Source organism: Alosa alosa, chromosome 15 (assembly GCF_017589495.1).
Source record: "Alosa alosa isolate M-15738 ecotype Scorff River chromosome 15, AALO_Geno_1.1, whole genome shotgun sequence".
Taxonomy (NCBI): domain Eukaryota; kingdom Metazoa; phylum Chordata; class Actinopteri; order Clupeiformes; family Clupeidae; genus Alosa; species Alosa alosa.
In genome coordinates, this window is record NC_063203.1 from 22,968,192 (window position 1) to 22,990,744 (window position 22,553).

The 22,553-nt window shown below is 42.8% G+C and overlaps 2 protein-coding genes across 3 annotated transcripts in view; one reads left to right on the forward strand and one right to left on the reverse strand.

Annotated features, from left to right (window-relative positions):
• Nucleotides 1–510: 510 nt before the first annotated feature.
• Nucleotides 511–7,192, reverse strand: shox2 (short stature homeobox 2). 2 transcript variants are annotated; one of them, XM_048265419.1, is made up of 5 exons: nt 6,522–7,192; nt 5,166–5,374; nt 3,017–3,074; nt 2,577–2,665; nt 511–1,999 (listed from the first exon to the last, which is right to left on the reverse strand). In XM_048265419.1, the coding sequence occupies exons 1-5, from the start codon at nt 6,769–6,771 to the stop codon at nt 1,742–1,744; spliced, it is 864 nt and encodes a 287-aa protein (XP_048121376.1). In that variant the 5' UTR covers nt 6,772–7,192; the 3' UTR covers nt 511–1,741. The 2 variants fall into 2 exon arrangements, with proteins under 2 accessions (XP_048121376.1, XP_048121375.1); XM_048265418.1 differs by having other exon boundaries at nt 511–2,035.
• A 2,589-nt stretch (nt 7,193–9,781) lies between these two features.
• The window catches only part of rsrc1 (arginine/serine-rich coiled-coil 1), a 161,851-nt gene continuing 149,079 nt past the window's right edge, over nt 9,782–22,553 (forward strand). The window contains exons 1-3 of the mRNA XM_048264036.1: nt 9,782–9,879; nt 10,794–11,051; nt 14,992–15,108. Coding sequence (XP_048119993.1) covers nt 10,813–11,051; nt 14,992–15,108 — 356 coding nt within the window. The 5' untranslated portion in view covers nt 9,782–9,879; nt 10,794–10,812. The remainder of the gene's footprint in view (nt 9,880–10,793; nt 11,052–14,991; nt 15,109–22,553) is intronic.

The following is a 22,553-nucleotide window of genomic DNA, read 5'->3' on the forward strand; positions in this document are numbered from 1 at the left end:
TAAAAACGCTTAGACAGGCTACTGTGACACTCATTTCCTGCAGCCTGCTTGTCCTCCGGGCAGCCATTAAGGTAGCATCAAAATGTGTGAATCAATTAGCCTTATCCTACTTGTTATTATAGGCTTGGATATGCGAAAGCCCGTTCCAATATTATTTGGAACAAAATATAGTTTGTGCCCACGTGTAGGCTACAAATTGCCTTAGCGTAGGCCTATAATAACTACAATCCTGAAATGTAGAATACTGTGCCATCAATAAAGTCAAATGATTGTCTTATCAAAATGTTAAAATGTATAATCATAATATGCAAGCAATATTAGTTTACGCCTTAGTTTTTGTAAAATGTAGGCCTTTAAAAGTTAGGTTATTAAATAGCCTAATCCTCTGCCATACATCACGTTCAAACAGACGTGACCCACTTGATATGAACGTTATATAACGGAAAATAACGGCTATTGTATAGACCTATTTTTAACATAATTCACACACAAAAGGAACAACGCTGTAGAAAAGTTTTGTTGATTTATTGTACTATGACTTGAAAACGTTGTGGTCAGGTGAGTTCACGTTTCACATTAAACATAAAGTAATTAAAAATGCCAAAATGATTCAAATGACATGTAAGGAGTCCCTTGATTGCTGCAGAGGTACGTTTTACTTTCAACGTTATAAAAACATCAACATTATTACATAGATAATCCACATGGTTTTAATCACGGAGAAAAATCAAACATGAAAACCCTAAATGTTCCCACAATATGTCCTTGAAGCACAAAATAGCCCAAATAATTTTGTATCTTGTGTATTAACATATTTTACATGTTCCCGTACCATATCACCGAATTTAGTAACTTGGGAGGAAGCTGTTTGGCCTAATACTATATCACTGTTACAATACCTTACATTTGGACTTCAGTTTACGTGGACACTGCATTGAATGGAGTATCTGGTCGCCTTGGTAAAATTCAACACACTTAAACAAGATTATTAAGTCCTTTTGTGGTAAGTTTGCCATGACCAGAATCACTTCACCCAGCGCTCAAAATCCCTTGGCTAAACGCCCCGAACCCCGATAACATTCAAGTGCTTTAAGTTCCTCAATTGGCAATTGTCCATGAAAGGAGCCATGGATATGAAATGGTGTTCAAAATCAAGTCATCCGTGAGGAAAGAAATTCATGCAACACTGTTTGGTGTGGATCTCATTTGGCAATGAGAAAACACCCTCCATCTCTCATGGTTTCTCTGTTGTTGTTCACAAATATCCACGTTTCCTTAGTGAGGGGAAACTCATGTTTCACATAAAACGAGGCCAGCCTCTTTTTTCAAAGTCAACGAATAATGTATTAAAGCAAAACTGCAGAATAGTTCGCCTTGTCACACGAAGTCGAACGTCCCAGCTGCGTTAGCGTTTACTCGTCTTTGTAGACATCTCTTTTTTTCTCCTTATCTTGCCGTTGCCTCTCCTTGCCTCTAAACTCCCTCTAAATAGTGAAACTGTGTAAATACACCAGTTGCCTCCTGGAGAATCCAGAGTTTTTGTCGATTTCACAGTTTATTTGCGTTGTTTATATTTCATAAATAGCCTATCCTTGTAGTTGTCCTATACTTGTTTGTCCTTCGTGAAACATAAATAAGGTCCTTGTGTTGTGTTTAACATTGCACGCCAGCCGCTGCTGTGCTCTGCGCCGCCGGAGAACCTCGGCCAGTTGCGCAGAACATGTTGCGCGCACGCCGCGTGTCACAGTCCAAGTGCAGCCGCGTGCTTTTTGGCCTTCAGTCTCAGGTCTGCGATGCTGGAGTTCTTGTTGTTGTTTTTGGCCGCTGCAGCCGCCGCCACCACCGATGCAGCAGACGCGGATTCCGCCGCGAGCGTCGCCAGGGGCAATCCAAATGGCGGGGCGGGAAACATCATGTAGGGCGCGTGCGCCGCCAGGTGCGAGTGCAGGTGATGGTGCGCGTGGGCCACTGCGCTGTCCAACTGCAGTTGAGCCTGCACCTGAAAGGAGAAGGGCGGCACGTTGCAATGACTATCCTACGGACGCACGGATGGGGAGAGAGGGAGAAACACATTAACTTGATAAGAGGCCCGCCTGTTATCGATTCAGCATTAATGTTGTGGGTGAAAACGGCATCATAGCCTATCTTTAACCACTGTGAGATCCGTGGTCACGCTAGCTTATGTCTACAGCTACAAATGGAGCCTACTGCATTCCCTCCTTTTGCCGGGAAAACTAATTCTGTAATGCAGGCTAGGCCTATACGTTCACAGTGTAAATGTAATGTTAATGTAAATGACTGTCAATGTAATTTGCAATGTAAATGACTGTAAGGGGATATCATAGAGAAACAAGATCTGTATGCTATTGATGAGGTTTGTGTTACTGTCAGATGGGCTACAGGCTTTCCTCTTAAGGCCTAAACATCCTAATGAAATTTGATTCTAGAAAAAGTGTCAGCAATTGACAGCACTTTGAAAACCAGTATCCATCCCACAACAGTTGGACGTGACCTGTGCCAAGGCGACACTCTGGGCATTCGATTTGTCAAAGACCACAGGCTTGAAAGTGACTTGCCTGTTGGAATGGCATCCGCAAAGCTCCCACGTTGACATATGGCGCGACACGACACGCTTCAAACTGATTCGCAGCTCCAATGAGTACCCCTGCAAAGAGACGCAATTTGAGTCGGATGTTCAGCTGCCCCGCTGTTGGGACCTTAACGAAAAGAGTCTCTGGAAACAGTAAACAGTGACTCCGACTAAATGGCACCACTATGCTCGCTTAATGTTACAGTAGGCTATAGGCTACTGAAATCAAAAGCATTTTAAAACATGTATGTGATCTACATATCGCAAACACCAAAACAAAATGTTTCAGCTACCAAAAAGCATGTTTTAGTTTATTTTTTCAAGGTCAAAACATTAAAATCTAAACATATCATTGACTGCATCTTCCAAATATAATAATTACAGAACATAGGAGTGGCTATACTGGGAGTAAAGAGTATAACACACCTTTATGTAACTGATTTTCTTGCTTTCTGCACTTGGCCCTCCGATTTTGAAACCAGACCTGCGGGGAGAGAAATTAATTAGAGGCCATGATTGACAGCTGCTTGTGAGGGCACGTGTAAGTCCTCTCAAAATGACAACAACCGCGGAAAAGCACTATTCCCGAGGAGCACTGAAATATTCATGCCGCTTAACCCCAGATTTTAATTATTACATTTACAACACTTCGGCAGTAAAGTGAAATTGAAAACGGCCAGTTGACCACAAAAAACCCGAAATCACAAATTTAATAAATAACGCCAGAGAGGACACGCTTGATCGAAATGTGCAGCCTAAATTGCTCCATAATAAATAACCTTCTCAGCACCGGTTTCATCTTTCAATAGATTACCATCCCAGAAGACCCAAATTGACTCTCTGATACCGAATACCAGCATGAGATTTCAGCTTTGGACATCTGAGCCAGGCGATCTGACGAGGGTCCCCTCATTAGTAGCCGGTTAAATTAATTACCTTTATCTGCAAGGAAATTTATGTTACTGATGCGTTTAATGCATTGCAGTTTCGTTTAATTACTGTCATAACAAGTCAAGTACAAAGCCTTTTTGAAGATAGGCCTACGTGATTTTTTCCGCTGTAAATGTTCTTTGGAAAGCATTATTTTTTTGTTATGAGTAGCTAGTCCTATCGGAGAGAGCAGATTATTTGTCTCATTACTATGTTAATCTACTTTGAATCCCCACAGAGCCTTGGATAAATTAACCCACAACACAGTTTATCAATTTTACTTTACTGGGCTTTACAAAGAATGTTTCATCATCCCTTTAACATAAATAGTCTTGGCTGATCAATATGAATATGCTTTTGTATTGTCGATATTTATAATCGATTAATACTCGCATTGCACTGGCTACAACCGGTGCAAAACACGACCAGAAGGCGCCCAATGATCTCGTTCATGTCCAATATTATCTTTCTTCTTTAAAAAATATAGTGACAGCTTGAATGACAGCAACCGCTCAAACCACGGCGATGATACAGAATGTGGTGGTTTTATTATTTTGATACAGAGAACTCAGGGCACATTGGATCTTTATTTGCAAAAATTATACATAATTTATGTAAATCCCAAGATGTGCCCCGTACTCTCTCCGTGTTTGGGACACAATACACTTTGGTGAAATTCCAGCTAGCTCTTGGTGAAGCGGCAGAAAAAGCCACTCATTTAACTTTTTCTTCGCGGAGGTCTTTATCGTCTGTTTTATAATAACCAGAAAAGACGTACAACGAGAGAAGGAATAATCCCCCTTCTCGTGCCCCTATGCTGGTATTGTGTGAACGACAGAGGCAGAAAGCAGATATTCCTTTTGATAAATCACATCAGAACCAACGTATGGTTATGTTCATTGTCATTATGCGGTTCAATTTCCTTTCTCCTATTACAGATCTACCTCTGACGAAGGGGCTTATTATGTTTCTGTGCAGATGGTCTTTCCCAATACAAAAAGAAAGAAAGAAAGATGGAAAGAAAGACAATCGATTTAGTTTGCAGATGTCTGTGAAGCCAAGACATTAGAAATTTATGTTTCAAAATGTCCATGCATTTATGTGGACGTTTCACTGTAGACTGGTGCAATGGCCTTATCCATTACAACACTAGCTCCTCTGAAAATAAGCACTTTAGCCGCTGTGCTCAAATATTGTAAATGCACACAGAGACCCACACACGTCTAAAAACAATCAGTACTAACCGCTTTAGTGGTCTTTTGCACGTTTAACTTTAATATTTTCAAAAACCAAGGTTTTTTTTTTTACCAGTGTCAAATCAGCAGATTTGTTCGCGTCCTACCGAGGGTTGGTGTCTGTGTGGCACATCAGAGAGAAATGCTGAATAGCCATGAATAAACCAAGCGCAGTGTCAATACATGCTCCTCTCCAGAGACGCAGTGTGTTCCACGCGCTAAAAATTTAACGAGAGGACATTTTCCTTTTATTCCATCTCACTCTCTTATCAAAACACCACCCGGAAAGCAACTCGACATTTTATATCCCCTGGACTACTGCATCCATGCGCCGATAGCCCCCCTCTTGGTACTGGCTCCAGTCAAATGCAGCGTTACAAATCCCCTTAAAACAAGAGAAAGCTGCTTACTTGGACGCGGGCTTCCGAGAGCCCCAGTCGCTGGCTGAGTTCTTCGCGCATGAAGGCGTCGGGGTAGTGCGTCTCGTCGAAAAGCCTCTCCAGCTCGTTGAGTTGCTCCAGAGTAAAGTTAGTCCGACTTCTACGCTGCTTGATTTTAGTTTGGCTCTCATCCTCCACCGCTTTAGAGTCCTCTTTTCGATCTTTCATATCCGCGTTGCCTTCACGGGGGATACACAATGGGAAAAAATGAAAGAGAGAAAGTCAGAGATGAGGGAAAGTCAGAAGCATTTCAATGAAAAGGTAAAAAAGCAGTCGAGGCCTTGACTTTCATGCGTTGTTGGGACAACAGTGTAGTCCCCACATGGGCAACCTTTAAAACGATCACATGGCTCTCCCTCAGCATCACACAGATCGGTCACTGATGTTTTGTACTCCTGCAGAGAGGGCTTAAATTATTTATTCCTTATACATATGCATAAAGCATTTTAGAGCAACACGGCCACGACATGCTTATTACTGTTCGCATTTGGAGCAAGCTGCGGGTTAAAAGCGGTGTATCCTCATAGTAAATTCAATAACAAAACACTTGAATGCTCAATGTTGTCTTGAGACCTTAACTGCTACATTATTATTTCCTAATAGGTTACACAATCAATCACCATTATTATTATTACTATTATTATTATTATTATTATTGTTATTATTATTAGCCATATTTTCTTTACGCTAGTCTTTACATTGCAGGCCTTTAGGCTTATTTTAAATATAAAACCTATTGCAGGATTCTGAATGGTTTGCCCTGCTGATAGTAAGACTATCCATTCATTCTTAAATTAATAACACTTTATATTATGTTTGCACCATCCAGTATTTTTTACATATAGTTGGATCTATGTATTTTAGACTGGGCATGATTTTGAAGCTCGTGTTTGAAGATCTTTGCATAACAAAGACAATTGACAGGTGCGTCCGACCTTCATGGCATTTGGCACTTCATTTAGTTGAATAGGTCTATATATTTCTGTATAGTGTTTTACATAGGACATGCAAATACTGTTGGAAATGAAGAAATTATTCACGAACTCAACGAGTGCATGGCAGATGAAACAAACTGATAACGAATATCTTCTCAGTATTTTTAAAGAACTTGTGATTTAATTGTTTTTAATTTTGGGAAACTATTTCTCATATTACTTTGAAATTGTTCGGAAAAATCTATCAGCCCTTCTGCACTTCGAACCAAACAACAGCTAAACTAAACTACACTCAAGCCTTCACTCACAATTCTGTTTATTTCTAATTTAGATGCCACTATGGTTGACGACTTTCTAAAATTGCTAAAGAGCATAAAATGTGTGTATTTACCGTCAATGAGTTTAGGGCTGCTTGATTCCCTCATCCTCTCTGGCCCGAGCATGTCCGCTTCCCTGGCCGGCGATCGCGCTCCTCCTCGCGCAATAGTAGTCACCTCCTCGCGAGTGGGTTCGGGATTAAGACCTTCCCTGCCTCGTACCGATGCACCGGTCTCGAGCACTTCCCGGTACGTGATCACTTCCTTCTTCTCCTTCACTTTCTGGTCAAAAGATTTAGACACAAATGCGGTGAGTTCTTCCATCACTGCTCCAGTTTTAAAAAAAGGTCTTCTCGCTCTCACTCACTCTCGGTTTCTCAGTCCCACCACAACAACCCGCGATAAGACATCAATAGTATTTCGTTTTTGTCGACCTAAATGCGGGGTGATGTCGTTGGCAACTCTTTAGCCCGCGTTCCTCTAAACGTACAAGATCTCGGCCAATTCTTCTTGTGTGGAGTAGAGACCTGCTGGTGATCCGCTATTGAAGTCACACTATTTATACTTCGCAACGCCTGCCCCTTGATCCGTGCAAATTACCTCCCCTCAGGAAGCCGGGAAGAGTCCCCGTTCCTCAGCCGCGCACTGACAGGGTGGGAAAACCTTATCAACCCCTCAGATTTCAGATCATTCTTACGAGGTTGCCATTGGCCATTTATCCGAGATTGACAAGACGGACAAATTAATTGAATTAAGCGTGCCTTCCCTGCTATTGTCCTGAGTTAGTTTTTTGAAATCTCATGGAGATGGGCAGGATCTCTGCAGGGGCGTGGCCAAAACCGAAAATGACAAGCCCGTGCCGAGGGGAACACATGGACGCGGGAGCCTCCTCGACATCTTTTTGAAGTGCTCAGGAAAAAAAGAGACAGCGACAAAGACGCTACCGGGCAAGGTAAAGAGCAGACAAACCAACATGTGAGGGAAGCGCGCATGGTAGGCTAAATACGCGTGGCGTGACAGGACACAGTAGCACAGTCCTTGGCGTAATGAGTCATTTTGGCCTTCTTCATTCAGAAGAGATTTCAGTGGTGTACTTTAGTGAGCGATCATTTGTGACACATTAAACCTTTCCTTCATAGGCCTATATTTTAAACAATGAAGTATTTTGATATATGAAATGAATAAGACAACTGGTATAGACAAAGCTATATTTGCACTCATATCTTTAAATATGCAGCCTTTTATAATAATAATAATAATAATAATAATAATGATAATAATAATAATGATAATAATAATAATAATTATTATTATTATTATTATAATAGGCCTAGGCTTAATTTGCTCGTCTTTTCAATTTACTTGGCTTCGAAAAAGAGATGATGTTTCATTTAGTATACACCATTTAGTGCAGATTGTAGGCCCACACATTCCATGATTACGCAAACACTTGCACAAACCAATTTGCGCTGGTTAGTTGACATTTCACAAGCCACGTATTTAAATGGAAGAGCGTTTGTAATGGTTAATATTTTCAAGTCTCTAAGGATTCGCCTACTGCAACTCTTACAGGCTCCTAATCTGCTGCTAAACGATTTATTAAGGGGTGTTTTATTGTGACGCGTTGCCACGGGGTCTGTTAATTATTTTTGCTTAAGTAGACTTGCCTATTGAAATTGTTACATATTTACTAAATAAATAAATAATTCCCTATTCGCTGTGAAGGTAACGGTATGCCGTGGGGATATAGCGATTTAATAATAAAAGAAATAGAAGACTACAATAAGAAATTAGATAGGCATACAGCTTTAAGCTCATTTGCAATTATGAAGCAAAATTAAGCGCGTTTTATTGATTATCCATAAAAATGCTGTTTGCTCTTGCGGGTTTCCAATAGTTCACACAATTAATTATTAATGCGGTCTGCTCTCAAGAATCGCGTGCACTCATTATGTTTTCTTTGCTGCCCTCACTATATTCTCATTTCACTATCCGGTGCCCTCCTCATGCTTATAGCGGAAATCAATTAGGCTATATTTTGAATATCCACGACACACGAATCCCACCTTAACCATTTTTGAGCATTCCATAACTTGCGCGTCTACTGTCTTACTATAGCCAGAACTTCATAATGTATTCAGCTCTGTAAGACTACAGCTTTTGACCGACTCACCCGTGTTGTACCACGTGAAAAAAATGTTATATCGACCTTGAGAATGATGACAACATTCACTTCACTTTAAGACAACACTGAAAATTCCTTTAGATTCCCTTGCCTATTAACAAATTCAGTGGAGCCACACAAAAGTAAAAATAAATAAATAAATAAAAAGTGTTTTTGTCTTGCTTTGTGTTTTGTGGTCGGCGTAGAAACAAACCGAGAAATTGGCCAAACAGGGTGTAAAAACTGTTTTCTTTTTGGGTTTGAGTGCATTGTAAAACCCGATTCCACCTTCAGATAAATACTTTCACAACAAATGGTGGAAGCTGGCAACGACAGGGTGTACACCAAATCTTGCATTTTCTTGTTGCATTTTTATCTTCATAAACAGCTGGTCTTTTACAGACAAGAAAATAAAAAGTGGGCCTATGATTAAATTAGCCATGCAGCTTTTTGCGCACTCTCTAACAAGGTTTACTGATTTGAAAAACTAACATAACGTAGGCTAATTGTCTTTAATTGTCAAAGCCAGGAAGTTGTTAAATTAACTATTGAAAAGTCCCCTTTATAAAGTCCAACTCTTTTAGAGTAATTAGACTGGATCACTAATTAGCCTACCGTTAATAGGCCTACTTGTTATATAATGAAATGTCAGTGTTTGCACATTTTATTTGTTGCATCGTTTCATTTCCCTTTTTTTAAATTTCAGGCTTATTTGTTTAAAACTGTTCTTATTTTATTTGCACTTTCAGCTGACCATGTTGCATGATGACATGACAATGGGCGTCAAGGCTCTTCCTTCCTGAACTATTCGGGTGTGTGTGAGTGTTTGCGCCTGTGTCACTTCATAACCCAGTCCTGTAATCATTGATTTTGGCTAATTAATGTTTTGAGTAGGCCTATGCCTAATGCGCGCATGCACTATAGTTGCCTTATTTTTAGAAACAGCGAAAAACAGTTTATTTTTACTAATAAAAACACTTATTTTTACTTTTATTACATACTATTTAGCTTTTTGTTTTTTAAAAGTAGAAATTAAATCACAAAGGAGAACCAGCGGCAAAGACGAGACAAGCACGCACATGTCATGGTTATAATTTATCAGAGAACGACTGCTCTGTTTGTGATTGAATAGCCTGTATTTTTTTCTATCGACGTTCTCTGATTTGGCTAGTGAGGTCTGCTGAGCAGTGGCTTGAGCTACAAAATCGTGTGGCGCGCGCAGGGAAGGAACAGCAGCGCTGTGTGTTGATTGTCTGGTGCTCTATTTGGTGAGATTTTTGTGAGACTGCCTTTCATGAATCGTTACGGCAGGCACAATTTTCAGAAGGAATAGAATTAAAGCATACCATTTTTTCTTTTATCTGTTTTACCAACGTTGTGTCACGTTGTTTACAGTAGGACCATGCTTGGTCTTATGCACCTCAGATATCCGGCAAGCTAACTTTGGTGGCAAACGTTAGCCGCTTTAGTCACTCAGGTTTGATTATATCGCATTTCTTGTGTCATATTGTATGTCTGAAATACTTGACATGAATCTCATGAATCTCTGAAATATAAAACAATAAATAGCTGTACATGCTCCTGGAGTTAGCCTGTTAGCTTTCTTGTTAGCTAATGTTGGCTACCTACGAGCTGAATCTGAAACACTCATCAACCAGCTGATAAGTTTAAAATTAGTTTGTGTCAGTCAGTCAGTCAGTCAGTCAGTCAGCTCTTGGTAGAAAGTGTGTATGCTCATTCATTGTTTCCCCTAAGCAATAAGGGCAGGCACACGACATATATTTGCCAAGTGCTGGATGTAACAGGCAGCAGGTTTAGTTGGCTACACAATCTGTCTTCAGGTCTGTTATTGTATTCAGTAGGATAAATAAATAGTTATTATTGAAGTCATTCAGAGTATGTTTTAATATGATGCCTGCATGCATGCCAGCCTATTTGCTTTGTCAGTTACAAGGGGCATGATCTGTTGTCATTTTAGTTTGCAAGCTGACTGAATTTCAAGGTTCATACGTGATATTTATATGTCCATACTCCTGATATGAGTTGATATTATGTTGAATTTTGAATATGGCCAAATTATGTAAGAGTTTTGTAATGATTCTAGATATTTTTTATTAATCATTGAATAAAGTGAGCTTCCACATGTGGATGTTTTGCCAACACTCCTGTTGTCACCTGTCAGTGTGTGTGTGTAGGTGACCATGGGCAGACGCTCGTCAGACAGCGAAGACGAGCGGGGCGGCAGTCGGAGGAAGAAGAAGCACCGCCGCCGCTCCTCTTCCTCCAGCTCCTCCAGCGGACGCGAGGCCAGCCGCAGCAAGAAGGCCAGCAGGAAGAGCCGGTCCACATCCCGCTCACGGGACCGAGACCACCACCGGGACCGGGACCGGGACAGGGACAGGGACCGCCACAGAGAGCGAGACCGAGACAGAGACAAGAGGTAGGAAACACCTGACAGGATGACCCCATTGCAAGCATGACTCACATCATGTTAATCAAAAGTACGATGGCAAGTGTAGCGAGCAGCATTTTGGAACTGCACACACAAGAGGGCAAAGTTGATGTAACTGTGTAAGATCGATGCCAGTGGGTCAGTAATGCTGAGGTGTGTGTGTGTGTGTTTGTGCGTTAACTGCTGTGAGTTTTCTGTGAAGCATTGTGTAATTCCGTGGGTCTCTGCTGCAAAGCTGATTTCCTGCAAACAGAAGCACTCGACTGTCTGGCTTGTGTTAGGTGACATAAGGACATGGGGCTGAATGCAATCATTATGCTGTTGATAGTTAGGCTCCATAGTTAGTTAGGCTCTGTAGTCGATAATTAGGCTTTGTTCATTCAGCAACTGTCTGAAGAGGAATACACACCTGTAATGACAGACACATAGGCTATGATTCACACAGTGTTTGTCACTGTCAAGGAAATTGTTATGTAAAGGGGATTGTGTGTTATGCCCATTTCATCGTAAATACAGTTAATGATTTTCCTCATTTCCGATATGTTCCCCTGGATGCAGGATGTGAGTTACACTGTCATCCTTAGACGTCATCTATTGCTGCATGATGGACTGGTTAACTAATTCCTTTTAGCTATAGGCTAGCTATAAGCTAACTATAGGCTAACTGGTTTAACCCACTTCTAGTAAATTATGCTAAACTAAGCTAACAACATTGCTTAAGAGTGGCGTTGCAGGGTGATGCTAGACACTCCAGTTTTTTTTTGCTTATTAATTATTCTTCATTTTTAAATGATTTTACCTTGTGCATTTTATGTTTTTTTTTTTTTTTTAATTATGATCTTTACCTTTTGAACTATTCTTTGACTATATTGCCCTTCTATGGTTTTATTTGTTATTACTGTTTGCTTTTGTTTATGTAAAGCACATGACCTCTGTGTATGAAATGCGCTATATAAATAAACTTGACTTGATTTGACTCCAGAGGTCATCTCATGGGGTGACCTTTGCTTCGCGGAGGGGAGGACAGTAGGCCCACAGCCACAGGTTGGGGGAAATGCCCCATAACTGTTCTCTGACGCATCCTTTAAATATATTTAACATGTGTTTCTACCTTTTGAGACTAGCAAGCAGATGATTTCTCCTTATGAATGACCCCTTGGCATCATAATGACTTTCCCCTCCAAGTTCGGGGAAATACTAATCTAAGCTTGATAGATCCGATAGGAGCCCATTTAAAGTAGTAAAGTCGTTAAGTCTTTCTTGGATCCCATTGATGAGAAGCACAGTGCTTTTAAAAGTAATAATCATGGTACTAAAGAGTCTCCAGTAGCGGCTGCTGATGGGAAGTGCGTGTGGGCTATATGTGTTATTTGATGTATGCATGTTAATGTATTTGTGTGCGTGCTGGCTTTATGATAATGTATTGAGAATGTGAGAGTATCTGTAGCTCTGTGCGTGTGGGCTATATGTGTTATTTGATGTATGCATGTTAATGTATGTGTGTGCGTGCTGGCTTTATGATAATGTATTGAGAATGTGAGAGTATCTGCAGCTCTGTGCGTGTGGGCTATATGTGTTATTTGATGTATGCATGTTAATGTATTTGTGTGTGCGTGCTGGGTTTATGATAATGTATTGAGAATGTGAGAGTATCTGCAGCTCTGTGCGTGTGGGCTATATGTGTTATTTGATGTATGCATGTTAATGTATTTGTGTGCGTGCTGGCTTTATGATAATGTATTGAGAATGTGAGAGTGTCTGCAGCTCTGCATTGTGGAGGACGGAGGCTCATGCACTTTGAGTGTGTGTTTTATGTGTGTGTGTGCGTGAGTGTGTGTGTGCGTGAGTGTTTGTGTGTGTGTGTGTGTGTGTGCGTGAGTGTCTGTTTATGTGTGTGTGTGTGTGTGTTTGTATGCAAACATACATGTATATTTCTACATTATCTGATGTGTCTAAAAAATGTATTTGTATGTGCATTTGTAGTTCTGAATTGCATTGGTCTATAGGCTTCTTCTGGGACATTGTTATAGTTAGTGTGTGTGTGTGAGAGAGACACACACACACACACACACACACACACACACACACACACACACACACACACACACACACACACACACACACACACACACTAAGATATCTGGACATCTTTCATATTCACTCTTCTTCATCTTTCCCCTTGTTACAGCCGTGCTTATTTTTTAATTCAATCATTTTTTCATTTGTATAAAGAGAGAAAAAAAACACACAAAAAGACATAAAGAAGCCTTTAAAAAAGCCTTAATGAGGACTATGACTTGTAAACGGTGGCCCGGTGAGAGAGTGCCTGGCGTAAGATGGCTGCCAGGTCCAGTCAGCCCGGAATGCCGCTCTCGGTTCCGCTCACAAACGGAATGACGTTCCTTTACTGGCGGGTAGACATGAAACGGCCCGTCCTGCCACAGAACCGCCGCAGAACCGCCGCTGAGCGGCCCGCTCTGAGCCCACCTGTCTTCATCACTGATGCGCCTCGTTCATCTCCACTATCTCTGTCAGAAACACTAACGTCTGTGTGTGTGTGTGTGTGTGTGTGTGTGTGTGTGTGTGTGTGTGTGTGTCTGTCTGGTGAAATAAAGGTGACTTGAGCCAGTGGCATTTGGCTGGGAGGTATGGAATCTAATAAGGCCATGTTTTGGTTCATAAATGGAAAAATAAATGAAATTATCGCTCCAAGAGATTTTAAGAAACATCTTTATTTATTTATGGCGTGGGACTGCGTTTTTATATCCTCTTAATGCACTGAGAAATGGCAGAAGACAATCCATAAAAAAGCAAAGAGTGAAGAAAGCTGAAAGAGGGAGAGATCTTGATAGTTGAGCGGAAAAAAAAAATCTGAGATTTATGGGATAAGTCAGTTCCCTTGTGAGTGTCTTTTAGGCAGAGAAGCCAAATATCTCTCTTCTTTTATGACAACACCCTCTACAGGGTCCTCTGTAAACACACACCACATGTGCACGCACACACATGCACACACACGCACACTTGTGCGTGCACACACATAACGCACGCACACAACGTCACGCAAACACACACACACACACACACATGCCCGCACACATACACATACGCACAGACACATACACACATGCACACACACACTCTTTCTCTCACTCTCTCTCGCTCTCTCTCATATCTCTCTCTCTCGCTCTCACTCTCTCTCTATCTCTCTCTCTCACTCTCTCTCTCTTACTCTCTCTCTCTCTCTCTCCCTCTCTCTCTCTGGCTACATCCACACTGTTCCGTTAATAAACAGTTGTTTGTTTATGTTTTTGCCTCTCTTCTACACTATACTGCTTGAAAATGCTGTCAGTCCTGTATTCGTTTGAAAATTCTGGCTTTGCGTTTTAATATTTAATATATAGAGTATCGGCAAACATCTGAAAATGATTACGTTGAAACCCATGTTCCCTACCTGATTGGGCCTTGTCAGTTCCCTGCCTGATTGGGCCTTGTCAGTTCCCTTCCTGATTGGGCCTTGTCAGTCTGGTGTTTCTTGAATGCTTGCCAGCGGTGAATGCAATACAGAGACCGAAATACAAGTGCGCAAGTGCGTGTGAGACTGAGAACGTACTGAGAATGTATTGAAAATGAAATGATGTTTTAAAACTAAAACGGAATAGTGCACCTTTGTCTCTCTCTCTCAGACACACAAACACACTCACACACCCTCCCATCTCACACACACAGAGGACCCAGTCTCAGTTAAAAAGGGAAACTGTAGCCTCAAACACTTACCCCAACCCTAACAACGTGTGTTGGAACTAAACATAACAGCATGGCTACCCCCCCACACACGCTAATATTTCATCAGATGTATTTGAACAGAAACTCTATTCCCTCTGTTGTATTTTGATGTGTTCTATTCTGTTGTGTTGTGTTCCGTTTGCAGACGGCGGCGTCGCTCCAGCAGTAGCTCCTCCTCTGAGTCCACACGCAGGAGACGGAGTCACAGCACTGACCGCGGCCGAGGTCACCGCTCTCGCCGATCCCGCAGCCGCAACAGGAGGTACGACCCTGTGGGTGTGTGTGTGTGTGTGTGTGTGTGTGTATTGTATGTGAGCAGATATCTCTGTGTTGTGTAGTGGGGTGGGTCTATCTATGGGTGTGTTTGCGCATACATGTTTTAGAGTGGGATTCTGCGTATGTGTGTGTGGATGTGAGATTGTCTGTGTATTAGTGTGTGTGTGTGTGTGTGTGTGTGTGTGTGTGTGTGTGTGTGTGTGTGTGTGTGTGGTTGCAGATGTGTTCTGGAGGTTGCCTGAGAGGTAGGGGTCTGGGTGGGGTGGGCGTCTCTTGAAGCTCACCACCGAGCTGAGCAGTCATGGGCGTGAGAGAGAGTCTGGTGTGTGTGTGTGGTGAGAGAGAGTCTGTGTGTGTGTGGTGAGAGAGAGTCTGGTGCCTGCAGCTCGTTGCTGCTATCTCCATGTTTATTTCATTAATTAGCACTAATTAGGTGATCTGAGAACTGATCCCAAGAGAGCCATGCTCTTGACCTTCCCCCAGGTGTGTTTCCAGCCTAAATCCTAAAAGTGAGATAGGCAGTCACCATTTCTCTTCTCCTCTCTTTTCTCTCCTCTTCTCCCCTCCTCTCCTCTCCTCTCCTCTCTCTTGCATAATGACTGTCATCAATCTCTGCTTGTGAGTCTAATGAAGAATTTCACATGGAGAAATAATTGCTGACCTCAGCAGAATAGTCGTCATGTATGTAGCAGATCCAAGCAGATGGCTGTTTGTTGAGAGTGTATCAGGAACTCTTTTATCCTCTGCAGTTCTCACTAACTCACACACCCCTCTCCTCTCCTCTCTTCTCCTCTCCTCACACACCCTTCTCCTCTCCTCTCCTCTCCTCTCCTCTCCTCTCCTCACACACCCTTCTCCTCTTCTCTCCTCTCCTCTCCTCTCCTCACACACCCTTCTCCTCTCCTCTCATCTCCTCTCCTCTCCTCACACACCCTTAAGTGTGTTAATACCACAGTATGCTAATACCACAGTAAGTGTGCTAATACCACAGTAAGTGTGCTAATACCACAGTAGTCATGTTAGCCAACTTTGACAGTATGTAGGATTTTTTTACAGGATTGTTGTTTCTTTGTCAAATGTAGGCCTATTGTGTTGAACACATAGTGTTTGCTTCACATAACTTTAATTTTGTTGGCGGTTAATTAATAGTTAAGTATTTTGACGTATTAAAGTGACATATCAACAGATCAATTGGGCAAATACCTCTCCTCTCCTCTCCTCTCCTCTCTCCTCTCCTCTCTCTCCTCTCCTCTCCTCACACACCCTTCTCCTCTCCTCTACTCTCTCCTCTCTTCTACTCTGTCTAAATTACCCTCTTGCCTACAGCGTTTACGCTGTTGTGGGCACTTGGGCGTCAGTGAATCTGATTTGTTTGGTCTGAGAAGCCAGTCATAAGTCCCTGGTGTGCGTGTGCGTTGTGTATGTCTCTGTGTGTGTAGAAATGGCTTGTGTGTGTGTGTGTGTGTGTGTGTGTGTGTGTGTGTGTGGAAATGCCTTTGTGTTTGTGTGTGCGTGTGTGCGTGCGTGTGTGTCCGTGTGTGTCCAATAGCCACATAGATAGATGGATGGATGGCCATCTCCTTGTCCTCTGCCTGACCCGGGGCCTAATGGTGTGTGATGTGTAGCCGTGTTGCTTTAATGACAGCAGGTTTGGCCTGCTCTGTAATTGACTGGGCTAGCCTAGCCTAGCCCACCCCTCTAATGCAGGGGTTCTCAAACTTTTGTGGGCCGGGGACCCCTCATGGAGTGGAAAATTCTCCAAGGACCCCTCATCGCAACACATACAACTTAAGTTAATCATGTAGCTGTATAGTCTTTTTTTCTGTTAGATGCTTATGTTATATGTATTCTAAAAACATAGAGTGCTAATACCACAGTAGTCATGTTAGCAAACTTTGACAGTATGTAGGATTTTTTTACAGGATTGTTGTTTCTTTGTCAAATGTAGGCCTATTGTGTTGAACACATAGTGTTTGCTTCACATAACTTTAATTTTGTTGGCGGTTAATTAATAGTTAAGTGTTTTGACGTATTAAAGTAACATATCAACAGATCAATTGGGCAAATACTGATACTGTAGCATTTTTCGCCATATAAGACAATTTCATATTTTGTAGCAAACTTTGTCAGGGACCTCCTGACAATGTCCTGCGGACCCCACTTTGAGAACCAATGCTCTAATGCACGGCTACAAGTCTAGCTCCTAGCACCACCAACTGCTGTGAAGTACTGCTGTGATAACTTGTGTGAAGTCTGTAGCAGGTTAGGCCACTGTGGGGCATTGATAACAATACAGGGTGGAGCTGTGCTACGCTGGTGGAGCAACATGCTGGTGGAGCAATGGCTACGTCACTGCCTGACAATCGGTCAGTTTTAACTCGACATTCTGTTAAGTACATTTTATGGTCAGGGGTTGAGTTTGGTTAAGGTGATGTTCAGTAATTGTTCAACAACAATGTTTGCATACTGTTAATCTCAACAAATCAACTGAAAAAGTCGCTGTTGGCAGACTGTTGAAGTTAAGTGTAACAGAATACACAAATGGAATCTTTACTGATGCCTTGGTGTGTGTGAAACAGAAATAAACACACAAGTCCATCTGCAGTTAGAGTGTAACAGGACTTTGCCTAGATTTACTGTGTGGGTCTCTGGTGCTGCGTATGGCAACGGCTGTGGGCTGTGGAGACGGTTGTGATGATTATTGAGGTGGTTGTGGTGTTTGTTGAGGTGGTTGTGGTGTTTGTTGAGGTGGTTGTGATGATTGTTGAAGGTGGTTGTGGTGTTTGTTGAGGTGGTTGTGATGATTGTTGAGGTGGTTGTAGTGATTGTTGAGGTGGTTGTGGTTGTGGTGTTTGTTGAGGTGGTTGTGTTGTTTGTTGAGGTGGTTGTGGTGTTTGTTGAGGTGGTTGAGTTATGTTGGTGTGTGTGGTGGTTTCTGATATATATATTATATGGTGCTTGGTGGTAATTGCAAGAGTTATGTTGGTGTGTGGTGGTGGTTGCTGTGATATGGAATGCTTGGTGGTGATTGTGAGAGTTATGTTGGTGTGCGGTGGTGGTTGCTGTGGTGATTGTGAGAGTTATGTTGGTGTGTGTGGTGGTTTCTGTGGTGATTGTGAGCGTTATGTTAGTGTGTGTGGTGGTGATTGCTTTATTAAATGGAGTGCTTGGTGGCGATTGTGAGAGTTAATGTTGGTGTGTGGTGGTGGTTGCTGTGGTGATTGTGAGAGTTATGTTGGTGTGTGTGGTGGTTGCTGTGGTGATTGTGAGAGTTATGTTGGTGTGTGTGGTGGTGATTGCTTTATTATATGGAGTGCTTGGTGGTGATTGTGAGAGTTAATGTTGGTGTGTGGTGGTGGTTGCTGTGGTGATTGTGAGAGTTATGTTGGTGTGTGTGTGGTTGCTGTTATATTGTAGAGTTATGTTGGTGTGTGGTGGTTGCTGTGGTGATTGTGAGAGTTATGTTGGTGTCGGTGGTGGTTGCTGGTGATTGTATGTTGTTGGTGTATATTGGTGGTTGCTGTGGTGATTGTGAGAGTTATGTTGGTGTGCGGTGGTGGTTGCTGTGGTGATTGTGAGCGTTATGTTGGTGTGTGGTGGTGGTTGCTGTGGTGATTGTGAGAGTTATGTTGGTGTGCGGTGGTGGTTGCTGTGGTGATTGTGAGCGTTATGTTGGTGTTTGTTGAGGTGGTTGTGATGATTGTTGAGGTGGTTGTGGTGTTTGTTGAGGTGGTTGTGATGATTGTTGAGGTGGTTGTAGTGTTTGTTGAGGTGGTTGTGATGATTGTTGAGGTGGTTGTGGTGTTTGTTGAGGTGGTTGTGGTGTTTGTTGAAATTTGTATTTGTTTGTTAAGTGGATTTGTGAGTTTGTTATGATTGGTTATATTTGTGTGTGTGGTAGTTTCTGTGATGGAGATATTATATGGTGCTTGGTAGTAATTGCAGAATTATGTTGGTGTGTGGTGGTTGCTGCTGTGATATACAATGCTTGGCTGGAAATTGTAGAAATTATGTTGGGTGCGGTGGTGGTTGCTGTGGTGATTGTAGGGATTATGTTGGTGTGGTGGTGGTGGTTTGCTGTGGTGATTGAGGGGTTATGTTGGTGTGCGGTGAGCGGATTTGCTGTGGTGATTGTGGCGTTATGTTGGTGTCACAGTGGTAATTTGCTGTGGTGATGATTGTGAGAGTTATGTTGGTGTGCGGTGGTGGTTGCTGTGGTGATTGTGAGCGTTATGTTGGTGTGCGGTGGTGGTTGCTGGGGTGATTGTGAGAGTTATGTTGCTGTGGTGATTGTGAGAGTTATGTTGGAGTGTGGTGGTGGTTGCTGTGGTGATTGTGAGAGTTATGTTGGTGTGTGGTGGTGGTTGCTGTGGTGATTGTGAGAGTTATGTTGGTGTGTGTGGTGGTTGCTGTGGTGATTGTGAGAGTTATGTTGGTGTGTGGTGGTGGTTGCTGTGGTGATTGTGAGAGTTATGTTGGTGTGTGTGGTGGTTGCTGTGGTGATTGTGAGAGTTATGTTGGTGTGTGGTGGTGGTTGCTGTGGTGATTGTGAGAGTTATGTTGGTGTGCGGTGGTGGTTGCTGTGGTGATTGTGAGAGTTATGTTGGTGTGCGGTGGTGGTTGCTGTGGCAGGAGAAGAAGGGAGGAGGCGGAGCTAAAGATGACTCCTGGGGCTGCTTTTGCTGCTCTGGTGTGCAGAGGCAAATGAATGCAATTAAAACATAATCATCTATTAACTCTTTACGTTTATTCCCTCTGCCTCTAGTCCTCTCCCCCGACACACACACACACACACACACTCGCCCCCCCCACACACACAATCACACACTCCCTATCTCTCTATCTCACATACATAGGCCCTACACACACACACACAAACACGCTCACTGCATCTCATACACACACTCTCTCTCACACACACACACACACACACACACACACACACACACACACACACACACACACACACACACACACAAGAGCAGGGTGCCCTTCTGGTGTGGTGGTGTTTGCGGAGGGCTTGGCTGTGGGCTTGACGAAGGGAAAAGCGGCGTCATTAACATTGCAAATCCTTGCAAATGAAGCAGTAAACAGTGGGCTTTAAATCCGCCACAACTGCAGAGAAGCGGCCCTTTCATCCCACAGGCTGCTGCGTTAGAGTATGGATGTGTGTGTGTGTGTGTGTCTCTCTCTCTCTCTCTCTGTCTGTCTGTCTCTCTCTCTCTCTCTCTCTGTGCGAGTGTGTGTGTGTGTGTGTGTGATATTTGGGACCAGGATCCCTATCCTTATATATTACCCAGTTCTTATGGGAACCTTTTCCCAGGTTAGTTGAGTGGCAGCAACATGGCAGACACACACACACACACACACAAGTCACACAAACACAGCATGAAAGATGGTGTTGTGGAATTACAGTCCGATATCACTGTTTACAAAATGAGACGATGTGGTAAGAAGGGAAGCCGGTGGTAATCGGCTTAAAGGGAGAGTGTGTGTGTGTGTGTGTGTGTGTGTGCGTCTGTGCGTGTGTGCGTGTGTGTGTGTGTGTGTGTGTATGCGCGCGTCTTGCGCGGCGCTTGGCGTGCGTGTGTCGTGTGTGTGTGTGTGGGGGGCAGTGTCAGAGATGACATGTTGAATATTAAGTAACAAATCATCCCACATCATAAGGACATCATAGGGGCCTGTACTAGTATCAGGTTTCATGAGAGCAATCTGTGCAACGGAACAGTGTGTGTCTGTGTGTGTGTGTGTGTGTGTGATCTTGTTTGTGTTCTTTAATTCAAGTCATTTTATATGGCCTTGTTGTTTGTCCATGCATGGTTATGGCCTTGTTGTTTGTCCATGCATGGCTATGATTGTATTGTGCATGTTGTGTTATGTTTGTATGTTTATTCTATTTCTGTGTGCGTGTGTGTGTGTATGTGTATGTAAAAAGATGTGTCGCTGTCAATGATGGCAGGTGTGTGTGTGTGTATCTTGTACATAAATACCTGTTAGGATGTATGTATGCCTGTTTGCAGTGTGTATATGAGCTTGTTTGCAAGGGCCTAATAATGACTAGGTGTGCGAGGGTCCTGTGTCCATGTGTGTGTGTGTGTGTGTGTGTGTGTGTGTGTGTGTGTGTGTGTGTGTGTGTGTGTGTGTGTGTGTGTGTGTGTGTGTGTGTGTGTGTAAGTGGAACAGGTTGCCCTAGTCCGGGCCGCTATCCGTCACTGTCTTGTTAAAAGGGTTTGGGTCGAGTTATGGAGTCTTGGCGGAGCAGGGCTGATAAATCAGAGCTGGATTGAGTGGACAGGCCTCTCCTGATGGATCCACTGACAGCATATGAGCCACAGATAGAAAACCAGCACCTCAGAGAGAGAGAGAGAGAGAGAGAGATGGAGAGGAGGAGAGAGAGATGGAAGGAGAGAAGGCGAGAGGAGTAAGAAAAAGGAGGAAGAAAATAAGGCAGCGGATGAGTGTTGGAGAGAGGGCATTATTCATGGGGATGAAAGTAATAACAGTAGCATGGAAATATTGCTGGGAAAGAGATCAGGGTTGTTGAAGTTCAAATATTACTCTCCCCCCCCCTCGCCGGCCCAACCCCATGCGTCTCCTCGGCCACCTGCCGTGCACATCTCCTCACCCCAGCCTGTAAATAAATAAACAAATCAAATAGTAGCAGCTGAAATGAGAATAATGGACGATTATGCAGCGCTGTTTACAGCTCTCACTTGTTTTCCTCTCTCCCAGCAGTTGAAAATTACATGAATAGAGGACACACACACACACACACACACACACACACACACACACACACACACACACACACACACACACACGAGGCACGATCTTCTCCCGCCTGAAATGTCAGAGAGGGACGAGTATCTGATCGCTCCATTAGCCTATTGTGCATTAATGTCTTATGTATGCATTCCCTTTGATCAGCTCAGCCACATTCCACTCTGCTGTTGAAGTACACACTCTCTCTCACTCTCTCTTTCTCTCTCTCTCTCTCTCCTTTACTCTCTCTCTGTCTCCCCTTTACTTTCACTCTCTCTTTCTCCCATCTCTCCCTTATTCTCTCTCTCTCTCATTTTCTCTCTATTTTTTTCTCTCTCTCTCCTCTCCCCATTACTCTCTCCTAAGAAACTCTGTATTAACACTGACCTGCAATGACTAACTTGAAGGACTTGCAGTATTACAGTACTTGCGCACTATTATTTGTTGATGGGATAAATACCCATAAAAACTCGATTCATAGGCCAATTATTTTTTTTTTTCAAATGCTGGACAGGTGTCTAATACAAGCCAGGCCTTTCATTCTTTTTACACAAAAGTTTTGCTCTGCAAAGATGGGACCATCAAATGAAATTGATTAAGGTATAAATCTAAGCAGTACAGAACTAGTTTAAGTGAGCGATCTGGTGGGCTGTAAGAGATTTTATACTA

Coding starts and splice junctions, on each gene's coding strand:
- shox2 (XM_048265418.1), bottom strand. CDS start 6,771: ATGGAAGAACTCACCGCATTTGTGTCTAAATCTTTTGACCAGAAAGTG. Junction 5,375..6,521: donor CAGCCCTAAACTCATTGACG/GTAAATACACAC, acceptor TCCCCCGTGAAG/GCAACGCGGATATGAAAGAT. Junction 2,036..2,576: donor TGCGGATGCCATTCCAACAG/GCAAGTCACTTT, acceptor GTGCGTCCGTAG/GATAGTCATTGCAACGTGCC.